The 26,721-nt window shown below is 39.2% G+C and overlaps 1 protein-coding gene across 1 annotated transcript in view; it reads right to left on the minus strand.

Annotated features, from left to right (window-relative positions):
• The window catches only part of si:dkeyp-9d4.3 (caskin-1), an 80,672-nt gene that overhangs the window by 21,149 nt on the left and 32,802 nt on the right, over window positions 1-26,721 (minus strand). Inside the window, exons 4-12 of the mRNA XM_051703669.1 lie at window positions 25,343-25,488; window positions 25,148-25,243; window positions 20,546-20,667; window positions 15,745-15,853; window positions 11,260-11,368; window positions 11,056-11,150; window positions 9,876-9,990; window positions 8,086-8,319; window positions 4,555-4,656 (exon numbers count right to left, since the gene is read on the minus strand). Coding sequence (XP_051559629.1) covers window positions 4,555-4,656; window positions 8,086-8,319; window positions 9,876-9,990; window positions 11,056-11,150; window positions 11,260-11,368; window positions 15,745-15,853; window positions 20,546-20,667; window positions 25,148-25,243; window positions 25,343-25,488 — 1,128 coding nt within the window. The remainder of the gene's footprint in view (window positions 1-4,554; window positions 4,657-8,085; window positions 8,320-9,875; window positions 9,991-11,055; window positions 11,151-11,259; window positions 11,369-15,744; window positions 15,854-20,545; window positions 20,668-25,147; window positions 25,244-25,342; window positions 25,489-26,721) is intronic.

The raw sequence follows: 26,721 nt of genomic DNA on the forward strand, positions 1-26,721 counted from the left end.
ATTGAAGCTGTTGTTCCGTCAGGGGTTAAATCCTGATCTTCAGACTGAGCTAGCATGTCATGATGTGGGGAGATCCCTTGATGAATTCATCAAACTAGCCATTCGCCTGGATAATCTAATCAGAGCCCGTCGTCCTGTCATTCCCCTTCAGACACTTCACTCTGATATTGCTGTAACCAGTCTTCACGAGCCCATGCAAGTGGGTCACTCTTCTCTCTCCTCCGAGGAACGAAGATACAATCTTCGAGAAAGATTGTGTATTTGCTGCGGACAGTCGGGACATTTATTGACTGCCTGCCCTACTCGGCGGTGGTGAGTTTAGAAATTTAAAACACAATTCTTATTGAACAGTTTGAACTATTTGTTACATTGCATGTTCAAAATAGTGAACATCAATTATCTGCCATCTTAGATTCAGGGACTGCAGGTAACTTTATTGACCTGGGTCTCGCCACAAATCTTAATTTGTCTTGTCCCTTGTGTCCCTCCTCTACATGTCTCAGCGCTAGATGGACGACCCCTGGGCTCTGGCAAGATTCTACAAATCACTCAACCCATTCGTCTTCAAGTTGAAATCCTTCATCATGAGGAGATTCAGTTCCTTGTCATTCACTCTCCTAAGAATCCGATTGTTCTTGGCCTGCCATGGCTGAGACTTCACAACCCAGAGATCTCCTGGAGAGATGGACAAATCACTCGTTGGAGTACTTCCTGTTTCCAGTCTTGCCTCAACCTTCCTGAACCCATCTCTCTACCTCCTTTAAGCACTATGACGATTCTTCCTGAAAAGGAGATTTCGATCCTACCACATTGTTATTCTGATCTCCAGGAGGCTTTCAGCAAATCAAAGGCTACACAGCTTCCACCTCACCGTTCCTGTGATTATGCCATTGACCTTCTGCCAGGCTCCTCTCCTCCACGCGGATGGATATACCCCTTATCCGAACCTGAGACTAAAGCTATGGAGGAGTACATTTCGGTGTCCCTTGAAAAAGGTTTCATTCAACCATCCATTTCTCCTGCTTCTGCTGCCTTCTTCTTCATAGGAAAGAAAGACGGGGGTCTTTGTCCATATATTGACTACCGAGGCCTGAACACTGTCACCATAAAGTATCGCTATCCCCTTCCCCTGGTACCAGCAGCATTGGAGCAGTTACAAAACGCCAAAATCTGCACTAAATTGGATCTTCGTAATGCCTACAATTTAATCCGCATCCGGGAGGGGGATGAATGGAAGACAGTCTTTTCTAAACACACCGGCCACTACAAATACCAGGTAATGCCTTTCGGACTTTCCAACAGTCCATCTGTCTTCCAAGCCTTTGTAAATGACATTCGTGTTTTCATTGGTAAATGGGTTATTATCTACATTGATGACATTTTGATATACTCTTCTTCCCTTGATGAGCATGTTCAACATGTCTGAGTGGTACTCAACCGCCTCATTCAACATCAACTTTATGCCAAGATGGAGAAATGTGAGTTTCACCAGTCTACCATCTCTTTCCTGGGGTATGTCATCTCCTCCGAGGGGGCCACCATGGACTCTTCCAAGGTACAAGCCGTACTGCAGTGGCCACTGCCTGTGTCAGTCAAAGAACTACAGTGCTTCCTTGGTTTTTCCAACTTTTACAGACGATTCTTTTGAGGTTTTAGCTCGGTGGCGGCCCCACTCACCTCATTGCTCCGAGGTAAAGCCCAGAAACTAAACTAGACACCTCCTGCTCGTCAAGCCTTTGATGACCTTAAATGGTGCTTCACTACTGCCCCCATTCTTCATCATCCAGACCCCAATCGACACTTCATGTTGGAAGTTGATGCCTCTGATTCAGGTGTTGGTGCGGTACTCTTCCAACGACAAGGATCTCCTGCCAAACTCCATCCTTGTGCCTTCTACTCATGCAAGTTATCTGCGGCTGAGAGAAACTACAATGTCGGCAATCGAGAACTCTTAGCCATGAAGGTGGCTTTCGAGGAGTGGAGACATTGGCTAGAGGGAGCTCGTCATCCTTTCCTGGTGATCACAGATCATCGTAACCTAGAGTACATTCAATCTGCTAAACGCTTAAATCCTCGTCAAGCACGATGATCTCTCTTCTTCTCCAGGTTCGATTTCACCATCACCTTTCGACATGGCTCCAAGAACACCAAAGCTGACGCCTTGTCCCGCATTCATGGGTCCACTACTTGCAACAACCCTGTGACTTCCATTATTCCATCCACTCATCATTGTCACTCCCATACAATGGGACATAATGGCAGACATCACCCAAGCTCAGAACCAAGAACCCACTCCTGCTGACTACCCTCCAGATAAGATCTTTGTTCCCAGCTCCTTACGCAACAGAGTTCTACAGTGGGTTCATGATTCGGCCTGCTCGGGACATCCAGGCGCTCAAACTACTTGCAGGTTAGTGCAAAACCAGTTTTGGTGTGAGAACCTAGTGACTGAGGTCGCTGAATATGTAAAGAACTGCAATGTGTGTGCTACCTCTAAATCTATTCGACAGCTCCCATCTGGTCTCCTTCAGCCTCTACCTGCCCCTCGACGTCCTTGGTCCCATATCGATGTACATTTCATCATGGATCTACCCAACTCTCAAGGTTTTACTACCATCTTAACCATGGTGGACCGCTTCTCTAAGGCCTGTAGATTCATCCCTCTGCCCAAGCTCCCCTCGTCAATGGAATGTGCTGAGAACCTGTTTCAGTACATCTTCCGTTTTTATGGCCTACCCGAAGACATTGTCTCTGACCATGGTCCCCAATTCACCTCCCGAGTCTGGTCTGCATTCTTCAAACTGCTCAACGTCAATGTGAGTCTAACCTCTGGTTACCATCCTCAATCCAATTGTCAAGTCGAATGTCTAAATCAGGACCTTGGTAAATTCCTCTTGGCCTTCTGTCAAGTCAACCAGCATGACTGGAGCTGTTTCCTGCCCTGGGCAGAATATGCTCAGAACTCACTATTCAAACCAGCTACCAGAACCATGCCATTCAAGTGTATCCTAGGTTTTCAACCTCCACTCTTTCCCTGGTCCGGGGAGCCATCCAATGTACCTGCAGTCGATGACTGGATGCAGCACAGCGAGGCTATCTGGGATCAAGCTCACGTCCACTTACCGCATGCCATTCGTCTACAGAGTGAACAGGCCAATCTCCAATGGCGCCCTGGCCCTAACTATGCTCCTGGACAATGGGTTTGGCTATCTACCCGAGATCTTCATTTGCGACTCCCGTGCAAGAAACTAAGTCCCGTGTATGTGGGTCCTTTCAAGATTCTTCTTCAAATCAATCCAGTATCATTTAAACTTCAGCTCCCCACCTTTCATGTTTTTCTGCTCAAACCTGCGGCACCTGTGAAAGAGGAGGACCCTCAAGACCCCCAGAGACTCCTTCCATTCCTCATTGATGGAGAGGAAGCCTTTCGGGTACACAAGCTCCTGGACTCTCAGCGCTGGGGTCGGACGCTTCAATACTTGGTGAATTTGGAGGGCTATGGCCCAGAGGAGCGTTCCTGGATGAACTTGCTCTTATCGCTGAATTCCACCACAATTTTCCTAATTGTCCCGCTCCCAGAGGTCGAGGTAGATCCCGAAGTAGACAATCTCCTCATGTCAGGAGCCATTCGCGGGGGGGGGGCACCAGAGGTCGCCATCCCCAGAGTACTAACTTCTCACGAACTACATTTCCCATAAACCTCTGCTCAGACTGATTATTCACACATCTGGTTCACATTAACTCTGGTTATTTAAGTTCCCTGTTTTCTCGCATTCAGTGCGAAGTCTTGTTTTGCCTTGTCAACATTTCTGCGCGTTATTTACCCATCCTGTTTTCCCTGTGTTTTGACTCCTGCCTTTTTCTCGTATTTCCCAGCCTGCTTGTGAGTTTTGTGGATTTATTGCCTGTTTACTGGATTACACTTTTGCCTATTGGATTTACTTGGTTTGCCTTTCTGGACTGTTTACCTGTGTATCGAACTATTGCCTGTTTACTGGATTACCCTTCTGCCTATCAGATTTACTTGGTTAGCCTTCCTGGACTGTCTGCCTGTGTACCGAACCACTGCCTGCCTTTTTCCTCTGTTGTTTTGTTACTTTGTTTTACTATTTATTCTGTTATTAAAACTGCATATGGATCTTAACACTCCTGCCTCAGCATCCTTGCTACACCAGTCATATAATTAAACTTATAAAAGCTGCTTTATTCTACATGGAGAGTGTTCCCTCTTAGGGGCAGACATGTTGAGATCACATGACCAGTCAATACTTCTCACTTAATCTCAGTAACCAGCCTGTTATTGAACACTTTCACCCTTGGATTAAATTAATCAAGGCTGACTGTGAATAGTAAATTTCTACAATGGCATATGTGACTGAAAACTATAGATTTTGATTGATGTCCTAGTTGACACAAGCAAAACGTTACTGAGTGCACCTTTAACATGAGATTCAAAATACATTTTGTGTAGTGTGTATTTTGGTTGTTGACAAATAACCCCATTTTATTTTTTATATTGATTTTAATTTTTTATCTTACGAAATGTGTATGTACCTGCTAAAGGTTTCCTCAGCACCCATATGTCCTCGTTAGCGCTGCTCTGCTGGCCGCTGAGGGTCGGTGAACCATGAGGGCTGGAAACAGATCCTTTAGAGCCTGAAAGATATCATACATGCACACAAACATAGTGATGTAAAGGAAAAATCACCTTGTAAACTTGTACTTGGCAACCACAGATGCACACCAAAGGGAGCAGATAGCAAAGGAGTTATTTGGGGCAGTTCAAATGGACTGTAGCATATCTGGCAGTCATCTGGAGCCTTGCTGATGAAAATGTATGTTTGAAAATGTATGAAAGCCTAAGAATTTTTGCATTGTGCCATTGTTTTTATGGCAATTACTTTTCATTAATACAGTTTTAAAAGTAATGTTCTTTTTAAATACAATACAATATAAAAATTAGAATAAGATTTATTTTTTATTTTTTATAAGAATTGGGGCAGGGGGCTTAATCATCTTGAAAATTATGTCATAATGCAAAACAAATTTTTTTTAAGCACAATATAATTTATTATTTCGGACCCACTTTAAATATTAAATGTCTTTTACTATTATGTATTGATGCATTTGATACAATGTACTTTTTATGCACATACAGGTGCATCTCAATAAATTAGAATGTCGTGGAAAAGTTCATTTATTTCAGTAATTCAACTCAAATTGTGAAACTCGTGTATTAAATAAATTCAATGCACACAGACTGAAGTAGTTTAAGTCTTTGGTTCTTTTAATTGTGATGATTTTGGCTCACATTTAACAAAAACCCACCAATTCACTATCTCAAAAAATTAGAATACATCATAAGACCAATAAAAAAAACATTTTTAGTGAATTGTTGGCCTTCTGGAAAGTATGTTCATTTACTGTATATGTACTCAATACTTGGTAGGGGCTCCTTTTGCTTTAATTACTGCCTCAATTTGGTGTGGCATGGAGGTGATCAGTTTGTCGCACTGCTGAGGTGGTATGGAAGCCCAGGTTTCTTTGACAGTGGCCTTCAGCTCATCTGCATTTTTTGGTCTCTTGTTTCTCATTTTCCTCTTGACAATACCCCATAGATTCTCTATGGGGTTCAGGTCTGGTGAGTTTGCTGGCCAGTCAAGCACACCAACACCATGGTCATTTAACCAACTTGTGGTGCTTTTGGCAGAGTGGGCAGGTGCCAAATCCTGCTGGAAAATTAAATCAGCATCTTTAAAAAGCTGGTCAGCAGAAGGAAGCATGAAGTGCTCCAAAATTTCTTGGTAAATGGGTGCAGTGACTTTGGTTTTCAAAAAACACAATGGACCAACACCAGCAGATGACATTGCACCCCAAATCATCACAGACTGTGGAAACTTAACACTGGACTTCAAGCAACTTGGGCTATGAGCTTCTCCACCCTTCCTCCAGACTCTAGGACCTTGGTTTCCAAATGAAATACAAAACTTGCTCTCATCTGAAAAGAGGACTTTGGACCACTGGGCAACAGTCCAGTTCTTCTTCTCCTTAGCCCAGGTAAGACACCTCTGACGTTGTCTGTGGTTCAGGAGTGGCTTAACAAGAGGAATACGACAACTGTAGCCAAATTCCTTGACATGTCTGTGTGTGGTGGCTCTTGATGCCTTGACCCCAGCCTCAGTCCATTCCTTGTGAAGTTCACCCAAATTCTTGAATCGATTTTGCTTGACAATCATAAGGCTGCGGTTCTCTCGGTTGGTTGTGCATCTTTTTCTTCCACACTTTTTCCTTCCACTCAACTTTCTGTTAACATGCTTGGATACAGCACTCTGTGAACAGCCAGCTTCTTTGGCAATGAATGTTTGTGGCTTACCCTCCTTGTGAAGGGTTTCAATGATTGTCTTCTGGACAACTGTCAGATCAGCAGTCTTCCCCATGATTGTGTAGCCTAGTGAACCAAACTGAGAGACCATTTTGAAGGCTCAGGAAAACTTTGCAGGTGTTTTGAGTTGATTAGCTGATTGGCATGTCACCATATTCTAATTTTTTGAGATAGTGAATTGGTGGGTTTTAGTTAAATGTGAGCCAAAATCATCACAATTAAAAGAACCAAAGACTTAAATTACTTCAGTCTGTGTGCACTGAATTTATTTAATACACGAGTTTCACAATTTGAGTTGAATTACTGAAATAAATGAACTTTTCCACGACATTCTAATTTATTGAGATGCACCTGTATGTGTTGTTGCATTGAACTTACATTTATAGTACCTGCATTTAATTATGTCTGTAGTTACACTGTTAACCTTACTCCTAACCCCTAAATCAAGCCCCAACCCTGACCCTAAACCGAAACCGATTACCCCTAACCCTAACCCTACACTTAAACCCACCAGTACCTTAACCTCAGGAGCAAAAAATTTGAATCTTGTGCAAATTTTGCAGAACAACATGTGGTTATACACTAAATACATTGTATTTTATGTGTTTTAATGTTAATACATATTAAAGGTGGAGTAAGTCATTTTAATCTAATATACTTTTTGTCAAATTCCACAAATATCTCTTCACGGTCCGCTAGCTGTCCATTCTGTGTGTTCGCTGAAAAAAAAGCCGGTGTTTGTACACAGCCCTGGCTCTATAAATGGGAAAATAAACAAAGTGGATCGGACCGAGCCACACAACACTGTTGTGATCACACAGCATTGGCAATGCGTGTGCATGAATTTAGTGGGCAGAGCATCTGAAGGAGCACTGAAGGGAGGGGTGTGTTTGTTTGGCTGATGAATTCAATTATCAACAGTCTTTCTCACGAATCGCTTACTCCACCTTTAAAACCACCTAATATAAAGTGGGACCATAGTTTCTTTTGCTTTTTTGGAGTGAACTATGAATTGGACATGTTCTTGACAGGTTTAATAAGATTCTCCCAAATTTTTTAAACTATTTTTTTCACATTTTTTTGCAAACATTAAAATGTATCCCATTTTTTCAAATTTTTTATCCCAATCCTTCCCAGTGTTTTGTGGTAAACATCCAACTTTTCCATAGACATCAAGATTCAAATCCTGCTTTTGCATCTTAAAGTAGTAGTTCCCTCAAAAATTTAATTTCAGTCATAATTTACTCATCCGCATGCTGTTGATCACATGTTCAAGTGAGAAATAGTGTTTTTGTTTAGTGCTACACAAGTTCACGCGTAAAAATGCATGTCACTGTGAACAAGCTTTTCTCATAGCGCTTATGAACGCGTAACGGACGACTAGATTTTCACTAACAAACATTTCTTAAATTCGAGTTGTTTCTCACAATATACTGTATACCATATGCATTCAGAGGACTTGAAATATGATGCACAAGTCGCATGGACTACTTTTCTGATACTTATGATACTCCTTTTGTGTTCCGCAAAATAATGAAAGTCAAACGAGAACAAAATGATGAGTAAATTATGACAGTTATAATTTTGGGTAGAACTATCCCTTTAACTGTGGTCATGAAGTTAAGAAAGGCAGATACACGTATGATACGGTTATGAAGGGTGAATATGTGTGTGATTCTGACTGTGTACGTGTGTGTTTATACCTGTCTCTTTTTGCGGCTCCTCTGTGCGGGAGGAGGCTGGTTCATACCCAAATGTTCTGCAGGTGGGCATATTATAGCCAAATGAGGTGAAGAGGGGCTGATGGGAAAGGGGCTGGGTAGGAGGGGGGGTGAGGGGGAGAGAAAAAATGTGGGAGGAGTCACCGTTCACCATGACAACTGAACCAATTGCTGGCGGACGGATCTGTATCTTAAGATACTGTTGGGTTGAGGGACCTGGGTATAACAGAACGGTAACACCCAAAACACAAACAACAACAACAACAAGAACGAAAAAACAGGAAAGGAAACACAAAACAAAAACATGTTCAAGCAAAAAGATCTAACTCTATCTAAGAGCTTAACTTTATTGTATGCTATAGTTTAACATGCAAGGTGAAAATAAACATATGTACTGTACATTTGAGTTAATTTAGTTTTAAACTAAATTAAAAATAAAAAGTTATAGTCATATTGCATGCATACTATTCCACAAAGCATATACTTGCAATGCAATTCACAAAACACAAAATGTATAACTAATCTATGTGCTCTGCATGCAGACTAAACATTCATGCACGAAAAGGGATATTAAGGGGTTGTGGAGAATGATGAGTGTTATCTATATACAAAAAATCTACATGTATATTTAAAAATGTGTTGCCATTTGAAAGTGACATCTGTGCTTCCCTGTTCAAGAGAAGCACCAGTTGCCACTGATCTGCATGTGTGAGTGTGTGCAAGCATGTTTGCATACATGTTTATGTGTAGAAATGAGAATCCACTAATGTGAAAATAAAGAAGGCATGGAAACAAAGGCACAGGTGGATGGAGAAATGCATTTTTCCACTATTTTCATCTTTCACTTACTCTCTTTATTTCTTTCAAGCTGACGCCTCTAATTAAAATCACTTGACTGGTGATAAAGGGCAGGACAGTTGGATACAGAGCGAATGAGCAACCACCCACACTTCCACACACAAGCCACAGTCATGTAATTTCATTGAAATCAGGATGTAAAAATACAATAACTGCATGAATTGCCTATTTTGTCAACTTCAAAACACTAAATATCAATTGTATTCTAGCAACAACAAACAAGCCAAAAAGTGGCCTTTTATTTTTTAATTTGTGATTGCCAGTGTTGAGGAGTAACTAATGTAGCAAAGCTACTAAACTCAATGTTTCAGTAGTGTGCTAATTACAGTGGTTCAGCTCTTCTCAAAATTGAGTAGCTTTTCCAGTAACACTTTCTCTCACTCATAAGAAGCATATGGGACGTTCAATTCATTTTAGTGAATCGGTTTGGATGGTTCATGAGTCAGAACGCAGAACACAGAATTTTGAAATGGGCTTGTAAAAGTCAAATTATATTTAACTTGATACACCTTAAAAAGGCGACACTCTTAACGTGAGACACTGAAAAACAGCGAGAAGAGAAGCAGTAGCCAAAGACGTCCATCTGACACATAGTGCATAATTTATACTCTTCTGAGTGTTTGGTTTATTTGTATCTGTTTGTATGAGTATTTGAGTAAACAAAATGACCAAAATACCCATTCCTAACACACATACACACCAACAAATACACAAACACGCATATGAAGAAATGCATGCACTAAATACAAACTCGCCCAAACACACACACACACACACACACACACACACACACACACACTTAATGTGAAAAGCAGATGACTTTCAGATAGACCTTGAAGTAAAATGTGTTAAAATGTACTGAATATGTGTCACATGACATCCTAAAAGGCTCATTTGATGATGCAATAGCACACCTGCCCTTTTGATGACTTCCACCATGTTGGACGGAAAGTACCCCACACGGTCATTTCCTGTACGGTTGTCATGGATACAGCCCTTCCATTGGCCATCAGAATGCTGCTCCAAGACCTGAGGATCAAACCGAAATGTTGCAATAGTTTTGTGTAATAGTTTGTAATCCTGACCCAAAAAATTTGTCAAACACAGACTTTCCACCTAAAAAATGGTATTTCAAGGTTTTTTAAAAGCTCCCGGTGACAATAAGTCTGGAATGTAACACCGTGTCCTAACTAGGCACAACCTGACAAGTCTCCAGCATCAAGTAATTTTTACATCTGGGAAATTCTGTGCAAAAATGGCAAACTCTTTCTTAAAATGGTAAGTTCCAATATGGTTGGCTGGCTTTATGCAACTTCTGCAAGACAGGGTTCACACGTTTTTATCAGTTGTTTGGGAAACAAAGTTGTGCTTATGGCATGTTAAAGCTATGTGTAAGTTTCCAGACTGCCAAAATGTTCTGAGGAAGACCTAGTTGCTGGATTTCCCAAACGTTTCAAGATTAGCAAGTAAACGAGATATGCTTGATCATGCCTATTCTACTTTCCTCTCAGAGTTATATCAGGTTACAGATATTCCCACCTCTGTCACATAAGTGAACTGTGCTTTGTCAATTTACTTGTCTGTCAGGGCAGTTCTCTCAGAGGTCTCGATAATATGGAATAACGTAAGTTAGCGATAAATTAGTTATCTTTGGCATAAGCCCCGTTCTACGGTTCGAACCAACAGATCCTGCCGGAAGGCGAAGACGGCAGGGGAGAGGAGTTTACCCCTAGAGCAGGACGGGACCTAAACTGGTGGAGTTGGGTGAAAGCCGTGCTTCATTCGAACATAAGAAGACAGCTGTGGGCCTAGATCATGATAGGATGAGATGCCGTAACTGAATGAATGAATGACGTAATGCTACCACGAGTCCTCAGCAAGAACTATCACTTACGCTTCCATTTCTTGGACAGAATAAGCTTCTATGTGGACAGACTGGTGATAAATCAATTTTGTTTATATTAATACCTCACCAATACAGTATTTTTGACCAAGAAGTTTGTATCAGCTGCATAAAATCGAGCTTTTTCCACATAGTTTGTTAACACTGCTGTGTTGTTGGACATATTTTAAAGGAGAGAAGTGATTATTTACCGTGATGATATCGCCTGTTTTAATGTTGAGGCTTGTAAGGTCATAATTGTTGCAATAATCCTTAAGAGCCCTCACTTGCATGGCAGCTGATGCATCTGTATGCAGACAAAAATACAGAGAAACCAAGAAAGAGAGTTCAGGAAGCCTTTGTCTCAAAATTTCTATGTGAATTTGTGTTTTCAAATACTCTCTCCCCCATTGTACCTCTCAGCATCTGTTTGATTTCCTTGCTGGCTTGGGTTGTGGTGAACTGGTTTACAATGTCCAGTGCTGTCTGACAGAATGTGTTCCTCACCCCTGCACTGATACCACTCTGAAGAGAGAAACCAGAACATACACTTTCACGACTGGTAAACAGATTTAGCCATGTTCATGTCATCTCATTTTACCCGAAAATCAACAGAACATTTTCAGAAATTATTTTGCATAAAGAAATTAAAGCTTATTTTGAAACAATAACTATTTTTCTTTCCATTGTAACATTATTCTCATGACAACTAAGCAGTAAAAATACCATAATTACAATAAAAAAAACAATAATAATATTTAAATGTTTATTTTTTTCTTACATTACAGTAATTCTTTTTCAATAAAATGTTTAATTTGCTTTTTTTGCATTATAGAAATAAGATAATTTTCACATTACAGTGATGAGGATTTTTAAGAGAAAATATGTTATGTTATGATATGTTGTCATTAAAATAATGTCACAATCGAAATGTTCCTAAACAAATATATATATACAGGTACATATATATATACCAACAATTATGCCATGGTCCAAATCACTGAGATCACATTTTTTCCCCATTCTGATGGTTGATGTGAATATTAACTGAAGCTCCTGACCCGTATCTGCATGATTTTATGCACTGCACTGCTGCCACATGATTGGCTGATTAGATAATCGCATGGATGATCGTTGGTGCCAGATGTGCTGGTCTGAGTATTTCTGTAACTGCTGATCTCCTGGGATTTTCACACACAACAATCCCTAGAATTTACTCCGAATGGTGCCAAAATTGTTGATGAGAGAGGTCAACAGAGAATGGCCAGACTGGTTCGAACTGACAAAGTCTATGGTAACTCAGATAACCACTCTGTACAATTGTGGGCTTTGTGCTGTTTTGGCGGCACGAGGGGGACCTACACAATTAGGCAGGTGGTTTTAATGTTGTGGCTGATCTGTGTATATATACTGTATATTTACTATATATATATACAGGGTTGGGGAGTAACAGAATACATGTAACGGGATTATGTATTTAAAATATAAAATATAAGTAACTGTATTCCGCTACAGTTACAGTTTAAATCATTGGTAATCAGAATACAGTTACATTCAAAAAGTATTTTTATTACTGAAAAGATTACTTTGCATTTTATTATCATTTATTTCCTTTAATGTTCAGACTATTCAGTTGGAAAACTTTGTGTTTGTTAGCCATGTGCTTCCCTGCCTCCTCCTCCTCATTCCCTCACCCCTCCTCCTCGTTTAGCCCTTGTTCTATTCTTATGTCAATTGCTCTCACCTGTTTCCCCTCATTACCCTCCTCATTTCCTTTCCTTTATATTCTCCTTGTGTTGGTCTAGTCTTCATCGGTTCATTGTCATTTCGCCTGTGTCATGTTGGTCAGCTTAGCACTATTTTCGGGTTATTCCCCCAGATTTGATTCCAGTGCTTTCTGTTTGATTTTTTTTTTCTTAGTTTATTCAGTTATATATGTTAGTGTTTTCCCTCTCATGAGTTTTTGTTTTCCCAGCCAGGTTGGCTTTAGTCTGGGTTTCTGTTGTTTTTGTTAATAAAAGTCATTTTGTTCTATTTATGGTCTGCGGCTGGGTTCATCTGTCCATAAATGTGACGCTTTCTTATGATGTGCCACATTCATACAAGTTCATACTGTTGTAAATGAAATGGTGGATATGACGTCACTGAGGAACTTTGGGAGCTTAATAGAGAAGCTACATAATGTTTCTACAGCTTACCAAAAAACAGTTAGAAATGGTTGAACAGATGAAACATAAATCCAAAAAATTCACAATTACATGCCTTGTCAATGTTTTTTATGCAGTTAGGGTATTTTTTTTTTTTTTTTTACAAAAAATGCTAACCAATGTAGCTTTTAACATTGTATAGAAAGCTACAAATAATATATTTCCTGCCTCATTCTATAAACAGAATCCACATATGATCAGAAAAGGATGTCGTTGTGTACACTCTATGGGGTTCTAAAGTTTGGAGCAGCAAAAAAGCTTTATCCTAAGCTAAAATGCTATTTCTTGCTTTTACACGCATCTGTTACCAGGCACAATTATATTTTTAGGGAATTCTATGACAAAAATGCATGTTAGAGCATAACTTTTTTTCTCTAGTAAGACCTTTGGTATTAAAGCAAAGATGTACTGCAAAAATTGTATACATAATGAGAATTTAAATAATTAATTTTTCTGTAAAAATCTCTAAAAATCCAAAAAACTAAGTTAATTTGAGTAGCAAAACTGCTTGAGATATTTAGTCTTTTTTCAGAGAATGTTTTTTGTTATATAAGAGAATTTTCTTTCGATTTGGAGGTGGAGGGTCCGTCATGGTCTGGGGCGGTGTGTCACAGCATCATCGGACTGAGCTTGTTGTCATTGCAGGCAATCTCAACGCAGTGCGTTACAGGGTAGACATCCTCCTCCCTCATGTGGTACCCTTCCTGCAGGCTCATCCTGACATGACCCTCCAGCATGACAATGGCACCAGCCATACTGCTCGTTCTGTGCGTGATTTCCTGCAAGACTGGAATGTCAGTGTTCTGCCATGGAAGAGCCTGGATCTCAATCCCCATTGAGCACATCTGAGACCTGTTGGATCGGAGGGTGAGGGCTAGAGCCATTCCCCCTAGAAATGTCCAGGAACTTGCAAGTGCCTTGGTGGAAGAGTGGGGTAACATCTCACAGCAAGAACTGGCAAATCTGGTGCAGTCCATGAGGAGGAGATGCACTGCAGTACTTAATGCAGCTGGTGGCCAAACCAGATCCTAACTGTTACTTTTGATTTTGACCCCCCCTTTGTTCAGAGACACATTATTCCATTTCTGTTAGTCACATGTCTGTGAAACTTGTTCAGTTTATGTCTTAGTTGTTGGATCTTTTTATGTTCATACAAATATTTACACGTTAAGTTTGCTGAAAATAAAAGGACTTGAATGTGAGAGGACGTTTCTTTTTTTTTTTTGCTGAGTTTATATATATATATAAATGCACTGATGAGCCAAAACATTATGACCAACTGCCTAATATGCTGTTGGTCCACCGTGTGCCCCCAAATCAGTGCCGACCCACTGAGGCATGGAATTTAATAGACCCCTGAAGGTGTCCTGTGGTATCTGGCACCAAGATATTAGCAGCAGATCCTTCAAGTCCTGTAAGTTGCGAGGTGGAGCTGCCGTGGATCGGACTTGCTGGTCTAGCACATCCCACTGATGCTCAATCCGATTGAGATCTGGGGAATTTGGAAGCCAAGGCAACACCTTGAAATCTTCATCATGTTCCTCAAACCATCCAAAAACAATGTGTGCTGTGTGGCAGGGCACATTATCCTGCTGAAAGAGGCCGTTGCCATCATGGAATACCATTGCCATGAAGGGGTGTACCTGGCAACGATTTTTAGGTAGATGGCACGTGTCAAATTGACGTCCACATGAATGGCCGGACCCAGGGCCTCCCAGTAGAACATTGCCCAGTGCATCACACTCCCTCCACCAGCTTGTCGTCTTCCCACAGTGCATCCTGGTGCCATCACTTCCCCACGTAAACGGCACACACGTAAATGGCTGTTCACGTGATGTAAAAGAAAATGGGACTCATCGGACCAGGTGACTTTCTTTAACTGCTCCAAGGTCCAGTTCCGATGCTCGCGTGCCCATTGTAGGAGCTTTCGACGGTGGATAAGGGTCATCATGGGCCCTCTGACCGGTCTGCAGCTACACAGCCTCATACACAGCAGGTTGCGATGCACTGTGTGTTGTGACACATTCCTCCCATAACCATAATAAAAATGTTCTGTGACTTGTGCCACAAGACGGGATAGCCTTCGTTGCCCTCGTGCATTGATGAGTCTTGGGCACCCAACACCCTGTCACCGGTTTGTGGTTTGTCCCTCCTCAGACCACTGTCGGAAGGCACTCACCACTGACCGGGAGCACCCCTCAAACCTTGCCGTTTTTACGAGATGTCTCTGACCCAGTTGTCTGGCCATAACAATTTGGCCCTTGTCAAAGTTGTTCAGGTCTTTACTCCTGCCCATTTCTCCTGCATTCAACACATTGACTAGGAGAACTGATTGTTCGCTTACCATTTAATCTACCCAGACCTTGACATGTGGCCTTGTTAGCAGATGATATACATTAATCAATTCACCTGTGAGTGGTCATAATGTTTTGGCTCATCTGTGTGTGTGTGTGTGTGTGTGTGTGTGTGTGTGTGTGTGTGTGTGTGTGTGTGTGTGTGTGTGTGTGAGTGTGTGTGTGTGTGTGTGTGTGTTAAAAAAAGTATGCACATTATATTTTCTTTTCATATTTGCAAGAAATATGAATGTTCTTGACAAGCCTTGTGAGATTCACAGTGTGTATTACAGTGTATACTTGTCAACATAATGCAGCTTTATACACGCAAGATCTGTTGATAGTAAAATGAAGAGCTTACATCCAGCAGCAGTCGCACTGCCTCAGTTTTCCCGCAGAGAGCAGCTTCATGCAGAGCTGTGCCCGATTTAGTCTGTCTGTTTATATCTATACCAGCCTGGATCAGCAACCTGAATACACACACAACAAACATTTTATAAAAACTTTTACAAACTTTATAAACGTATATATTTATCTATGCAGAAAAGACCATCTTTCACAATATTGTTCTGAACATTACAAAGTCTTAAGTATCGGTCTGAAAATATAAAAAAGTAAAGAAAGGTTATACTAGTTGATTATAAAATGTAAAAGGCTATATTGTGAAAAGAAACAAGTGGGTAAATCTAAAAATATCTGTCATGGAGAGTCAAATTTCACCCAAAAATTTAAATCAATTATACAGTGTGTTACCTATATAAAACTGAAGCATTTCCTACCATTAAAAGTTTTCTCATTCTAACGTATTTTTAATACAGTTACTACTAAAAAACAAAGCAAAAAAAGTTTCAGTCTATTTTTACGATTTCATTTGTATATTAGATTTCCATCAAATTTAATTGAGTAATCTTTAAATAATGTACATATTATGAGTTCAAAATAAATATGAACTATTTAATTAAAATTAATGAGGAGTATGAACTTTTAAAACTTTATAACAAAATGAATTACATTTTAAACAATACAATTTGGTAAATGTCAAAACAACTACATTTGCTTTGGCATCAAGTTAACTAATTTTATGCTAAGCAAAGTTAAAGGAATAGTTCACCAATAGTTCTGTTTATGTCCTTTTTGAAGCTTGAAAGTTTTAGACCCCACTCACTTGTATTGACTTTGCACTGTATTGATATAAAAACATCATATCTCCTTCAAAAAAATCTTTGTTTGTGTTCCGCAGAGGGAAAATGTCATACTTGAGGGTGAGTAAATGATAAGAGAATTATCCATTTTGGGTAAACTAAGCATATTTAAATGAATCTTATTTAAACCATTTGCTTACATCTTACTTTTACCAGGAATAATTTACTGTATTAAAGAAATGAGAATAAGACTTTAATTTTTTCTTGTTGCAGTAATGAAAATCTGGTGAGGATCTGGGCTTAATTGTCATCAACATAATGCTTCATTATCTAGCAAAATATAAATTTGATGAATTATGAGGGGGGTTTTTTTCTTTTGATTTTAGGGTGAAATATGACCCTAACATTTTTTTGTGAGATTCACCAAAGTAGTCATTTAGCAGACACTTTTATCCCACTCAGCTTATGATTATTATTGCAATACCCTTATTTTTACATCAACAATCCCCTTGGTACAATGGGTGATAGTTCCAGGATCGATCCATGTAATATTTGAAGCTAAAACCTTTTGGTTACCAGCCCAAAGCTTTAATGTCTATGCCAAACCAAAGGAGGTCAGAGACAGAGTCTAGGGGATTGATATCAATGGGACTTTTGAGGAAGTGTCCTTCACACCAGCCCACCCAAAAACACACATTCATACTCACAAACAACATAAAATGTGCTATGAGTGATGAAATCATTAATTAACAATTTGCATCATTGGGCAGTGGCAGCACCTTTCATCAAAGGGAAGAAATGAGGGCAGTGAGTTTGAGTGTGTATGTGAATCTAATAAATAAAGCATCCAGGGACTGATCAGACTGTCCACAGTGCCTTTCAGCTTCAACGGGACTATTTCTCCCATTATGCCTGATCCCTGTGCTCCTGACCTGTCTCAGCACATCAGTCATGTGACGGAGACAGTTTTGTGTCAGTGAGCTAAATGCTGTGTCGGAATTTTGTGCTGTCAATGTCTGCCTACTTGTAGAGAATTTATTACAGCTAAATTAAAGCAATAATAAAATGAGTAAAATGCCTTGAGAACAACTTTATAACATTCTATCACAACCTCTTTGCTAGAGTGTTTCAAATGCTACATTTCTCAAAAATATTTTCATAGGCGCAAGTCATGTGACTCAAAATTGTAAATGGATGAACCTCACAAAACCTGTCGATATATCACCCCAAAATAAAAAGAAAGTTAAAAAAAGAGAAACATTACTTTAGATAATCAATAGTCAATGAAGGCTATTATATCACTAAGATTTTATACATTGTGACATTATTTTTATGACCATTACACACATTTCTCATTGCTTTAAGGCAAAAAAAAAAAAGGAGAAAAAAAGTATTTAAATAAGGAATAAAGCATTATATACTGTAAGTATCATGAATGTACAGTATTTGTTTTACTCCCTTTAATTTATGGTGCTTTTAATAATATTTTAATATCTTTAATATGATGCTTTATATTTTAATAATCTGGATGTATTATGGTAATGCAAATATTTGGGGAAAATGTGTTAAATAATGTCAAAATGTACATAAATCTTAGAGGTAAAAAATTGTCTTGATTATCCTTTGATTTTGGGGGGGAATATGACCCACACATGTTTTTGTAAGATTCACCCAAATGTACACATGATATGTCAAGGACTGACAATATTCGTAAATACTGATTTATTGAAATGCCGAATATATACACTCACCGAACACTTTATTAGGTACACCTGTACTCCTACTTATTCATGAGATGATCTAATCATCCAATCATGTGGCAGCAGTGCAATGCATAAAATCATGCAGATATGGGTCAGGACCTTCAGTTAATATTCACATCAACCATCAGAATGGGAAAAAAATTTGATCTTGGTGATTTAGACTGTAGCATGATTTTTTGTGCAAGATGGGCTGGTTTGAGTATTTCTGTAACTGCTGATCTCCGGGATTTTTACTCACAACAGTCTGTAGAGCAGGGGTATTCAATAAGTTTCAAGAGATCCGGTCTCTACATTTCCTTCCCAGCAAAGGTCCGGAAAATAAGTCCAGTTTTTGTGTTTGAATATTTTTACATTCTAAATATTTATTTTTAATTATTTTTTCATTCAGGTATGGGACATAGGAGTACTTTTGACAGAGAAAATATAGGATACTGCATGGGGGAGATAATTTTGAAAATGTAAACGTCTGAATGGACCATTTTTATATTTTCCTAAAGTGAGAATCTAATAACAATAAACTAACAATTTACATCTTAAAAATACTGTTTGCTTAAATATAAATGGGCTGACTGAAATAATGGGAACGTTCTCATCAGAAGCAGAGAACTCTACTAGCCAGGCTAACTAATAATTTGTATTAATGATAACTAATAATCAGAGATGATGACATCTTTGATGACATAATTTTCACAAAATTAAAACAAAAGGCATGAAAGGCATGTAACATGCTGATTAATAAAGCTAAATTTAGACGGAAAAAGACGTTAGTCTAAAAAGGTGACACGTGAAGTGAGTCTGAGTCATTTATCAGACAGATGAAGATATTTACACTTTGCTTTATTCTCATTTTCTGCAGTGTGTTTTAGAGAAAGATGCCAGTCTCCATCTACAATGCTGTTCACCATGTCTACGCTGCTGTTGTTAAAATAACTGCGCCTGGAACTCTACGTAGCCTAATCAGGCTTTTATGCGATGCCTCATGTATATCGCAAGGGAGAAGGCAACATGCACGGAGCAGGAATGAAGCGTGTTCGGCGCATGAGAAAAAGATGATATACCGCTGATCTCCCCTGAGTGCTTGTGGTGTGTATAGCTCCGCTGTTTTTATGCACTGCTCACTAAACTGTAGAAACGTTAAGATAGGACAACCGTTGTCATTATCTCGCGGTCCAGATGTAACCAAGTCGGGCTCCAGACTCAGACTACGGCCCACTAATTGGTGACCGCTGCTCTAGAATTTACTCAGAATGGTGCCAAAAACAAAAAACATGCAGTGAGCGGCAGTTCTGCAGACGGAAACACCTTGTTGATGATAGAGGTCAACGGAGAATGGCCAGACTGGTTTGAGCTGACAGAAAGGCTATGGTAACTCAGACAATCATTTTCTACAATTGTAATGAGCAGAATAGCATCTCAGAATGCACAACTTGTCGAACCTTGAGGCAGATGGGCTACAACAGCAGTAGACCACATCGAGTTCCACTTCTGTTCAGCCAAGAACAGAAAGCTGTGGCTGCATGAGTTACCATAGCCTTTCTGTCAGTTTAAACCAGTCTGGCCATTCTCCATTTGACCTCTTTCTTCAATAAGGCATTTCCGTCCACAGAACTGCCGCTCACTGGATGTTTTTGGCACCATTCGGAGTAAATTCTAAAGACTGTTATGGGTGAATATTCCAGGAGATCAGCAGTTACAGAAATACTCAAACCAGCCCGTCTGGCACCAACAATCATGCCACCGATCAAATCACTAAGATCACATTTTTTCTGAAGGTCCTGACCCATATCTGCAACAGTCTCTAGAATTTACCTCGAATGGTGCCAAAAACAAAAAACATCCAGTGAGTGGCAGTTCTGTGGATAGAAATGCCTTGTTGATGAGAGAAGTCAATCAAGAATGGCCAGACTGGTTCGAACTGACAAAGTATAAGGTAATTCGGATAACTGCTCTGTACAATTGTGGTGAGAAGACTATCATCTCAGAATTAAGCAGGTGGTTTTAATTTCGTGGCTGATCTTATGCAGTTTAGCAGATAGTCTGAGGAAGTTTTAACATAATCAAGTCAAAGCAGTTGAGTAAAGATGTATTCACTGTAAACTAAATGATGATGCATCAGGTCAGTGCGGACTTTCCTGTTATGTCTTACAACATGATGTAAGAGAAGTATTGAGCATTTTATGTTTGTCATAATTTGAAATAAAGCCACATGGAACAAGTCACTATGGTTGTAACACCAAGAAAGCCAGTGTGCACTTACTTGATGATCTCGATATGTCCATTCTTGGCAGCTAAGTGGAGGGAGCTGATGCCATTGGGATCGGAAGGTTTCGGTTCTAACATAGCAGCACACATGTTACTACTAAGGAGCAACTGCACCACCTGTGGAATACACACAAAAAGATATTAAAGCAATATAATATGAGCAAGAGTGCTGTATGGCTCTATATCAGCGCGGCTGTGATTTGGCGGCGAGCGGTGGTCCTCCCAGAGTATTTCGCGGTAGTCAGTGCGCAAGAGTCATTCACTATAGAAACCATTCTCTCCTCCACCATGTTAAATGTTAACATCTCCTCCCAAAGCAGACACTCTGTTATCAAATAGTATCAGGTAAGCATATGTGTGTTTCCTCAGTCTGTTATGTCTCTCAGCTGTGAAAAGCCTTAATGCTGAAGCTGTTATTTTAACTGTATTTCCAAGCTGTAGCCGATCACTGAGTGAGAGATAATGCTGATTACTTCAAAGACACCAGTCGCTGACTGACTCAATTGGCCCATAACACACAAAAATGGTCTATAGTCACCACCTGCTGGCTAAAATATTTAATGTCACATGGATAAATGAAAAGAGACACATCTAGCTCTTTTCACAACTGCGCTGCTCTTACACTTTAGTTTAGAACACCACAGACACACGCGGAGTAATACAAGTAAGTAAAATGTATTTCTAAAGCACACACAAACACAGCAAAGCTGACCAAAGTGCTGAACAGAAAAATCTAAAATACAGTAAAATAAAACAAATACATTAAAATACAAACAATAAAATGTGACAAGACAATCTCAATTGATACTGCAAAAAGCTAGAGAATACAAGTGCGTTTTAAGTCTGCTTTAAAAATAGACAGTGATGAAGCTTGTCTAATGTCAAGTGGTAGCTAATTCCATAGCCTAGGGGCAGCAACTGCAAAGGCTCTATCACCCTTACATATAAAATGTGACCAGGGAATATGCAATAATACATTGTCAGCAGATCTTAAAGACCTAGTAGTTAAGTATGGCTGTATTAAATCCCTAATATATGATGGGGCCTGGTCATTAAGAGCTTTAAAAACAAACAACAGTATTTTAAATTGTATCCTGAAATAAACAGGAAGCCATTGCAGAGAGGCCAGGATTGGGGTAATATGATCACATTTTCTAGTCAAAAATCTGGCCACAGCATTTTGAACCAATTGAATACAGAAAAGAGAGGATTGAGGAAGACCAAAATAAAGGGAATTGCAATAATCCAATCGAGAGGTGATGAAGGCATGGATAACAGTCTCCAGGTCTTGAAAAGATAAAGCTGATTTAAATTTAGCAATCATTTGTAACTGATAAAAAAAAAAAAAAAATGTCACTACTGAATTTATCTGTCTGACTAAGCCCAAGTCAGAATGACACCAATATTCCTTACATGCGAGTTAACATTGGGGAAGTATTGGCCAAGCTTATTAGCAAGAGTGCTTCTAGATTCAGCAGAACCAAAAATAATCATTTCAGTCTTATCATTGTTTAGCTGGAGAAAGTTACTCGATAACCACTTTTTTATGTCTTCAATACAGTCCAAGAGAGGTTGAACAGAATCACCTGATTTCAATGGCAGGTAAAGCTGTGTGTCATCAGCGTAAGAATGAAACAAGATATTACATCTCCTAATAATATTTACAAGAGGGAGCATATACAAATTAAAAAGAATTGGCCCCAGATTGGCCCACAGATAACAGGAGCTACAGATGAAGAGAAACTATTCATAGTGACAGAAAAAACCCTATCTGTGAGATAAGATTTAAACCACTGTAGTGCTGTGCTCTTTATACCAGACAAATGTTCCAACCTTGCGAGGAGAACGCTATGACCCACTGTATCAAAAGCAGCAGTAAGGTCTAATAGAATGAATACAGCATTTTTCCCAGAGTCAACCGTAGACAGTATATCATTAAACACTTTCAGCAAAGCTGATTCTGTGCTATGATAGGCTGTAAAACCTGATTGTAGAGGTTCAAAAATGTCTGTTGACTTTAAGAATGGAAGTAATTGGGATAACACCACTTTCTCTAACAATTTCGATAGAGAAATGGCAGCTTGGAAACGGGCCGATAGTTATTTAAACAATTTTGATCTAAACCAGGTTTCTTAAGATAGTTGCAAAAGTTGTTTTAAAATATTACCTGGAACAATATCATGTGGAGAGGTAGTGGGCCTCATATCACTAACCATGTCACTAAGATCAGAGAGAGAGACATGCTGAAAACCAGAGAAAACAGCAGAACCAGAAACCGAACTAAATACAATATCCGATGGAGTACTGGTGAAAGACGAGCGAATGGTTTTAATTTTCTCTTGGAAAAAAGTCATGGATTTGTCACAGATCGCCCTAGAGGGAATGACATTATAATGACAGCTTGGATTTATTGCCAAATTCATAGTTGAATATAAAATCTTAGGTCTATTAGAATATGTATTAATTAACTTTGAAAGGTAATTTATTCTTGCCAACTTGGACGCGTTCTGAAAGATTCTCAAACAATCTTTAAAAATCTCATAAGAGACAGTAAGGCGGTCTTTCTCCCATCTCCTCTCAGCTCTATGGCAGGTCTGCCTCAAAGACCGGGTATGTTCATTTAGCCAATGGAAAGATTTCTTTGTTTTTGATTGTTTGTACTTCAGAGGGGCAATAAAATCTAAGATTGTTGAACAGAATGAATAAAATAGTAAAATTAACTCATCAGGACTAGATGTGGTTTGGGCAGTAGTTAAAATGAACGTTTCAAAAGCATTTTCCTGATAGCTGTCAGAAAAATGAGTAATAGTGGAAGAATTAATAAAACGGGAATAATGGCCAACAGGCCTGACAGTAGATAAAAGGCTATAAGCAGTAATAATGAATACAATGGGCCTATGATCTGAAAAACATGCATCTTCTATAACAATATTATCAACAGGAATTCCATATGACATAATAAGATCAAGAGTATGTCCAAGAACATGGATGGCACTCGTTATATGCTGACTAAAGCTAATACAGTACAATATAATGCAAACAGTAAAGTGTCTGAGTACTGCTGTTCTGAAACATCTGCACTCTTGGAACGTCTCTCGTCCAATCAGATTCAAGGACCGGAACTGTTGTATATTCATTCATAGGCAACCTACATAGGTGAGTAGGGTTGTCATGTTTGCCATTTAAAATGACTGACCCAGAACAAAAGGCAAATTGATGAATAGTAAGGAATTTTATATTTTATATATAATATTTTTAACCATTAGTCTTCCTTACAAATCCACTGTGGCAGTACCATGGTACAGTTATGTTTTTGGTTATATCTTTATATATGTATTTTCATTATACTTTTATTTGAATGATTACCATATTCACATATAATGGTATTTGCATGGTCCTCTGAGGTACTTAAAAGAATACTGTATATTGGTAAAGGTACTGAAAATGCAAACTACTGTGTAGGAAAAGGTGGGATTTGATTAAATGTTGGCACTGCGGCTCTGGCCAGGTGCCCACAAAACCAAATCATGAGGAGCAAAATAATCAGTGTGTGCCTCTGAAAATAGCTCAAAATATTATGAACTAGGGGTTCAGAGTAACGTTTTAGGATTATAACTCAGAAAAGTAAGCAATTCTTTTAAAGCATATACAGTATATACGTATACTGTATAGATGTAGTAGTTTAATTAAAGTAATCGCAACTAATCATATATCAATATTTGCTGAGAAAAGCAAAATTAAGATAATTCAAATATCTTATTATGCAGGCATAAGCACTGAATATATAAAATTGGCTTTAGAAATCAATATATTCTTTGTATTATTTCCTAATAATGGAACATAAGCCTATCACTGGCCTCCAATTTATGTTTTATTTTTTTTATATTTTCTTTTGTTCTTTCCGTTATGAATCAATTTAATAGATTAAATTGTGTGTTATAAAAGAGTCTCTTAAAAGAATGTTCTGGGTTCAATAAAAGTTAAGATCAATCAACAGCATTTGTGGCATATTAATGTTGATTACCATGAAAAATAATTCAGACTCGTCCCTCATCTATTAAAAAAAAGAAAAAACATATATTTTAATTTATTTATACACTTTAAAAATTTGATTAATAAATCCTTGAGTTAATTTACAAAAAAAAGTGCATCCCTCTCTTTTTTTGCGTCCCATTAGCCATGGGTCGTAACACCCTGTAAGAGATTTTATTCACAAAGAAAAGCATGTTAACATGTATAATGTTTACGTCATTGTGGCTTGTGCCTACTATTGAAACTGTGTATTTGAATGCTTATTGACTCATTGTAAGCGTCTTACCATAACCATGGTTTTGTTTTAAATAATTTTTTGCGGTTATCATGCTCCAAATGTTGTCGATTCAGCTTAACTTGTATTGAACCCGGAACATTCCTATAAGCTCTTTTGGAAGCAGAGGAAACCAGAGTGTGAGTGCATGTGGGAACTTCCAGTATTTGTCTGAGGAACTGTGAAGAGGTGTTGTTCCCACAAACCCACAGAGGAGCATCACCTCTCATCCATCTATCATAAACTCCCCCGTACACACAGACAGGTGGACACAAACACAGCGTAACTGACCGTGACTCGTCCAAATTCACAGGCCAAGTCCAGAGGGGTTTTCCCAGCGTGGTCTCTGAGGCATGGGTTTGACTGATGTTGGAGCAGCATCTCACTCTACAAACAGACATACAGTACAGTACAGTGAGCATGTATGTGTACAGTATGAATGCACATGGATATACAGTACTGTAAGTCTGATTGTTTTGTACTCACTCCTTCATAATGGCCGTGTTGAGACGAGAGGTGTAAAGGGATCTGTCCCTCATCTGATTGGCTGTTGACTGATGATCCCGACTTGAGCAGCATTTTCATTGGCTCACACTTGCCCTGCCAAGCAGCATAGTGTAATGGCCGCATCCCTAGAGAAGGCAGAGGAAGAGAAAATGAAATGAAAAGGTGAGAGTTTGAATGAGAAATATAGTGCAAGGTGTAGAGGAGACACAATTTCACCAGTTGTTGTGTTTTGTGTCAAAACGTAATTTATCACAAAGTGCAAGTATGCACTGCATTCTCAGTGTTGCCACAAAGGGCACTATAGTGGGCAATAGTGTATACTATCTTCATGGTGGAGGAACAGTCTAAAGAGGATCTTACTGAGCAAGTTAGTTAAAATTCTATAAGATTATATAGTAGCTAGCTACCCGCACCCCTTTGTGTGGTGCTTCTATGAATTGCATATGTTGCATGCCCTGTTTTCAAGCTACTGTTTGCAGGTTACCTTGCAGGAAAAAAAAAAGCAGCACAGCTGCTCACCAGTATACACCAATCAGCCACAACATTAAAACCACCTGCCTAATATTATGTAGGTCCCCCTCGTGCCACCAAAACAGCACCAACCCGCATCTCAGAATAGCATTCTGAGATGATATTCTTCTCACCACAATTATACAGAGCGATTATCTGAGTTACCGTAGACTTTGTCAATTCGAACCAGTCTGGCCATTCTCTGTTGACCTCTCTCAACAATCATTGTTGATGAGAGAGCTCAACAGAGACAAAGTCTACGGTAACTCAGATAACCACCCTGTACAATTGTGGTGAGAAGAATATCATCTCAGAATGCTATTCTGAGATGCAGGTTAACGCTGTTTTGGCAGCACGAGGGGGACCTACACAACATTAGGCAGGTGGTTTTAATGTTGTGGCTGATTGGTGTATATGTTATGTTTTGCTGGTCCACAGGATGCTGGTTTTCCAACAAGGACTTTTGACTAGCTCAAGCAGTGAGACTTCTGTTAACCAGCATTACCAGAAAAAACAAATTGGTCAACCACCTCCACCAGCTAAGTTTTATTCGTGAACAACATTGCTATGCTGTTCCACCAGAACTAATCAGAGTAAACCAGGGGTTCCACATATTTCTAATCTAATATTATTTATGTACAATACATGTACTAAATGAACTATGAATAGATTGTAATCCTTAGCTTATTCTGATTGGTCCATCGTTTTAAAAAGATACTTGCATTTACATTGCTCTGCATTACAAAAGTCTGTCTATTTTTAACTTGACACAGTGTCTTAAAAGAGTAATGCTCATGCCATGAAATAACAGCAAAATGAAATGCAATGGCCAAAGATGTCCATGTGCA

The sequence above is a fragment of the Myxocyprinus asiaticus genome, chromosome 7 (genome assembly GCF_019703515.2).
Source record: "Myxocyprinus asiaticus isolate MX2 ecotype Aquarium Trade chromosome 7, UBuf_Myxa_2, whole genome shotgun sequence".
NCBI classification, from domain to species: Eukaryota; Metazoa; Chordata; class Actinopteri; order Cypriniformes; family Catostomidae; genus Myxocyprinus; species Myxocyprinus asiaticus.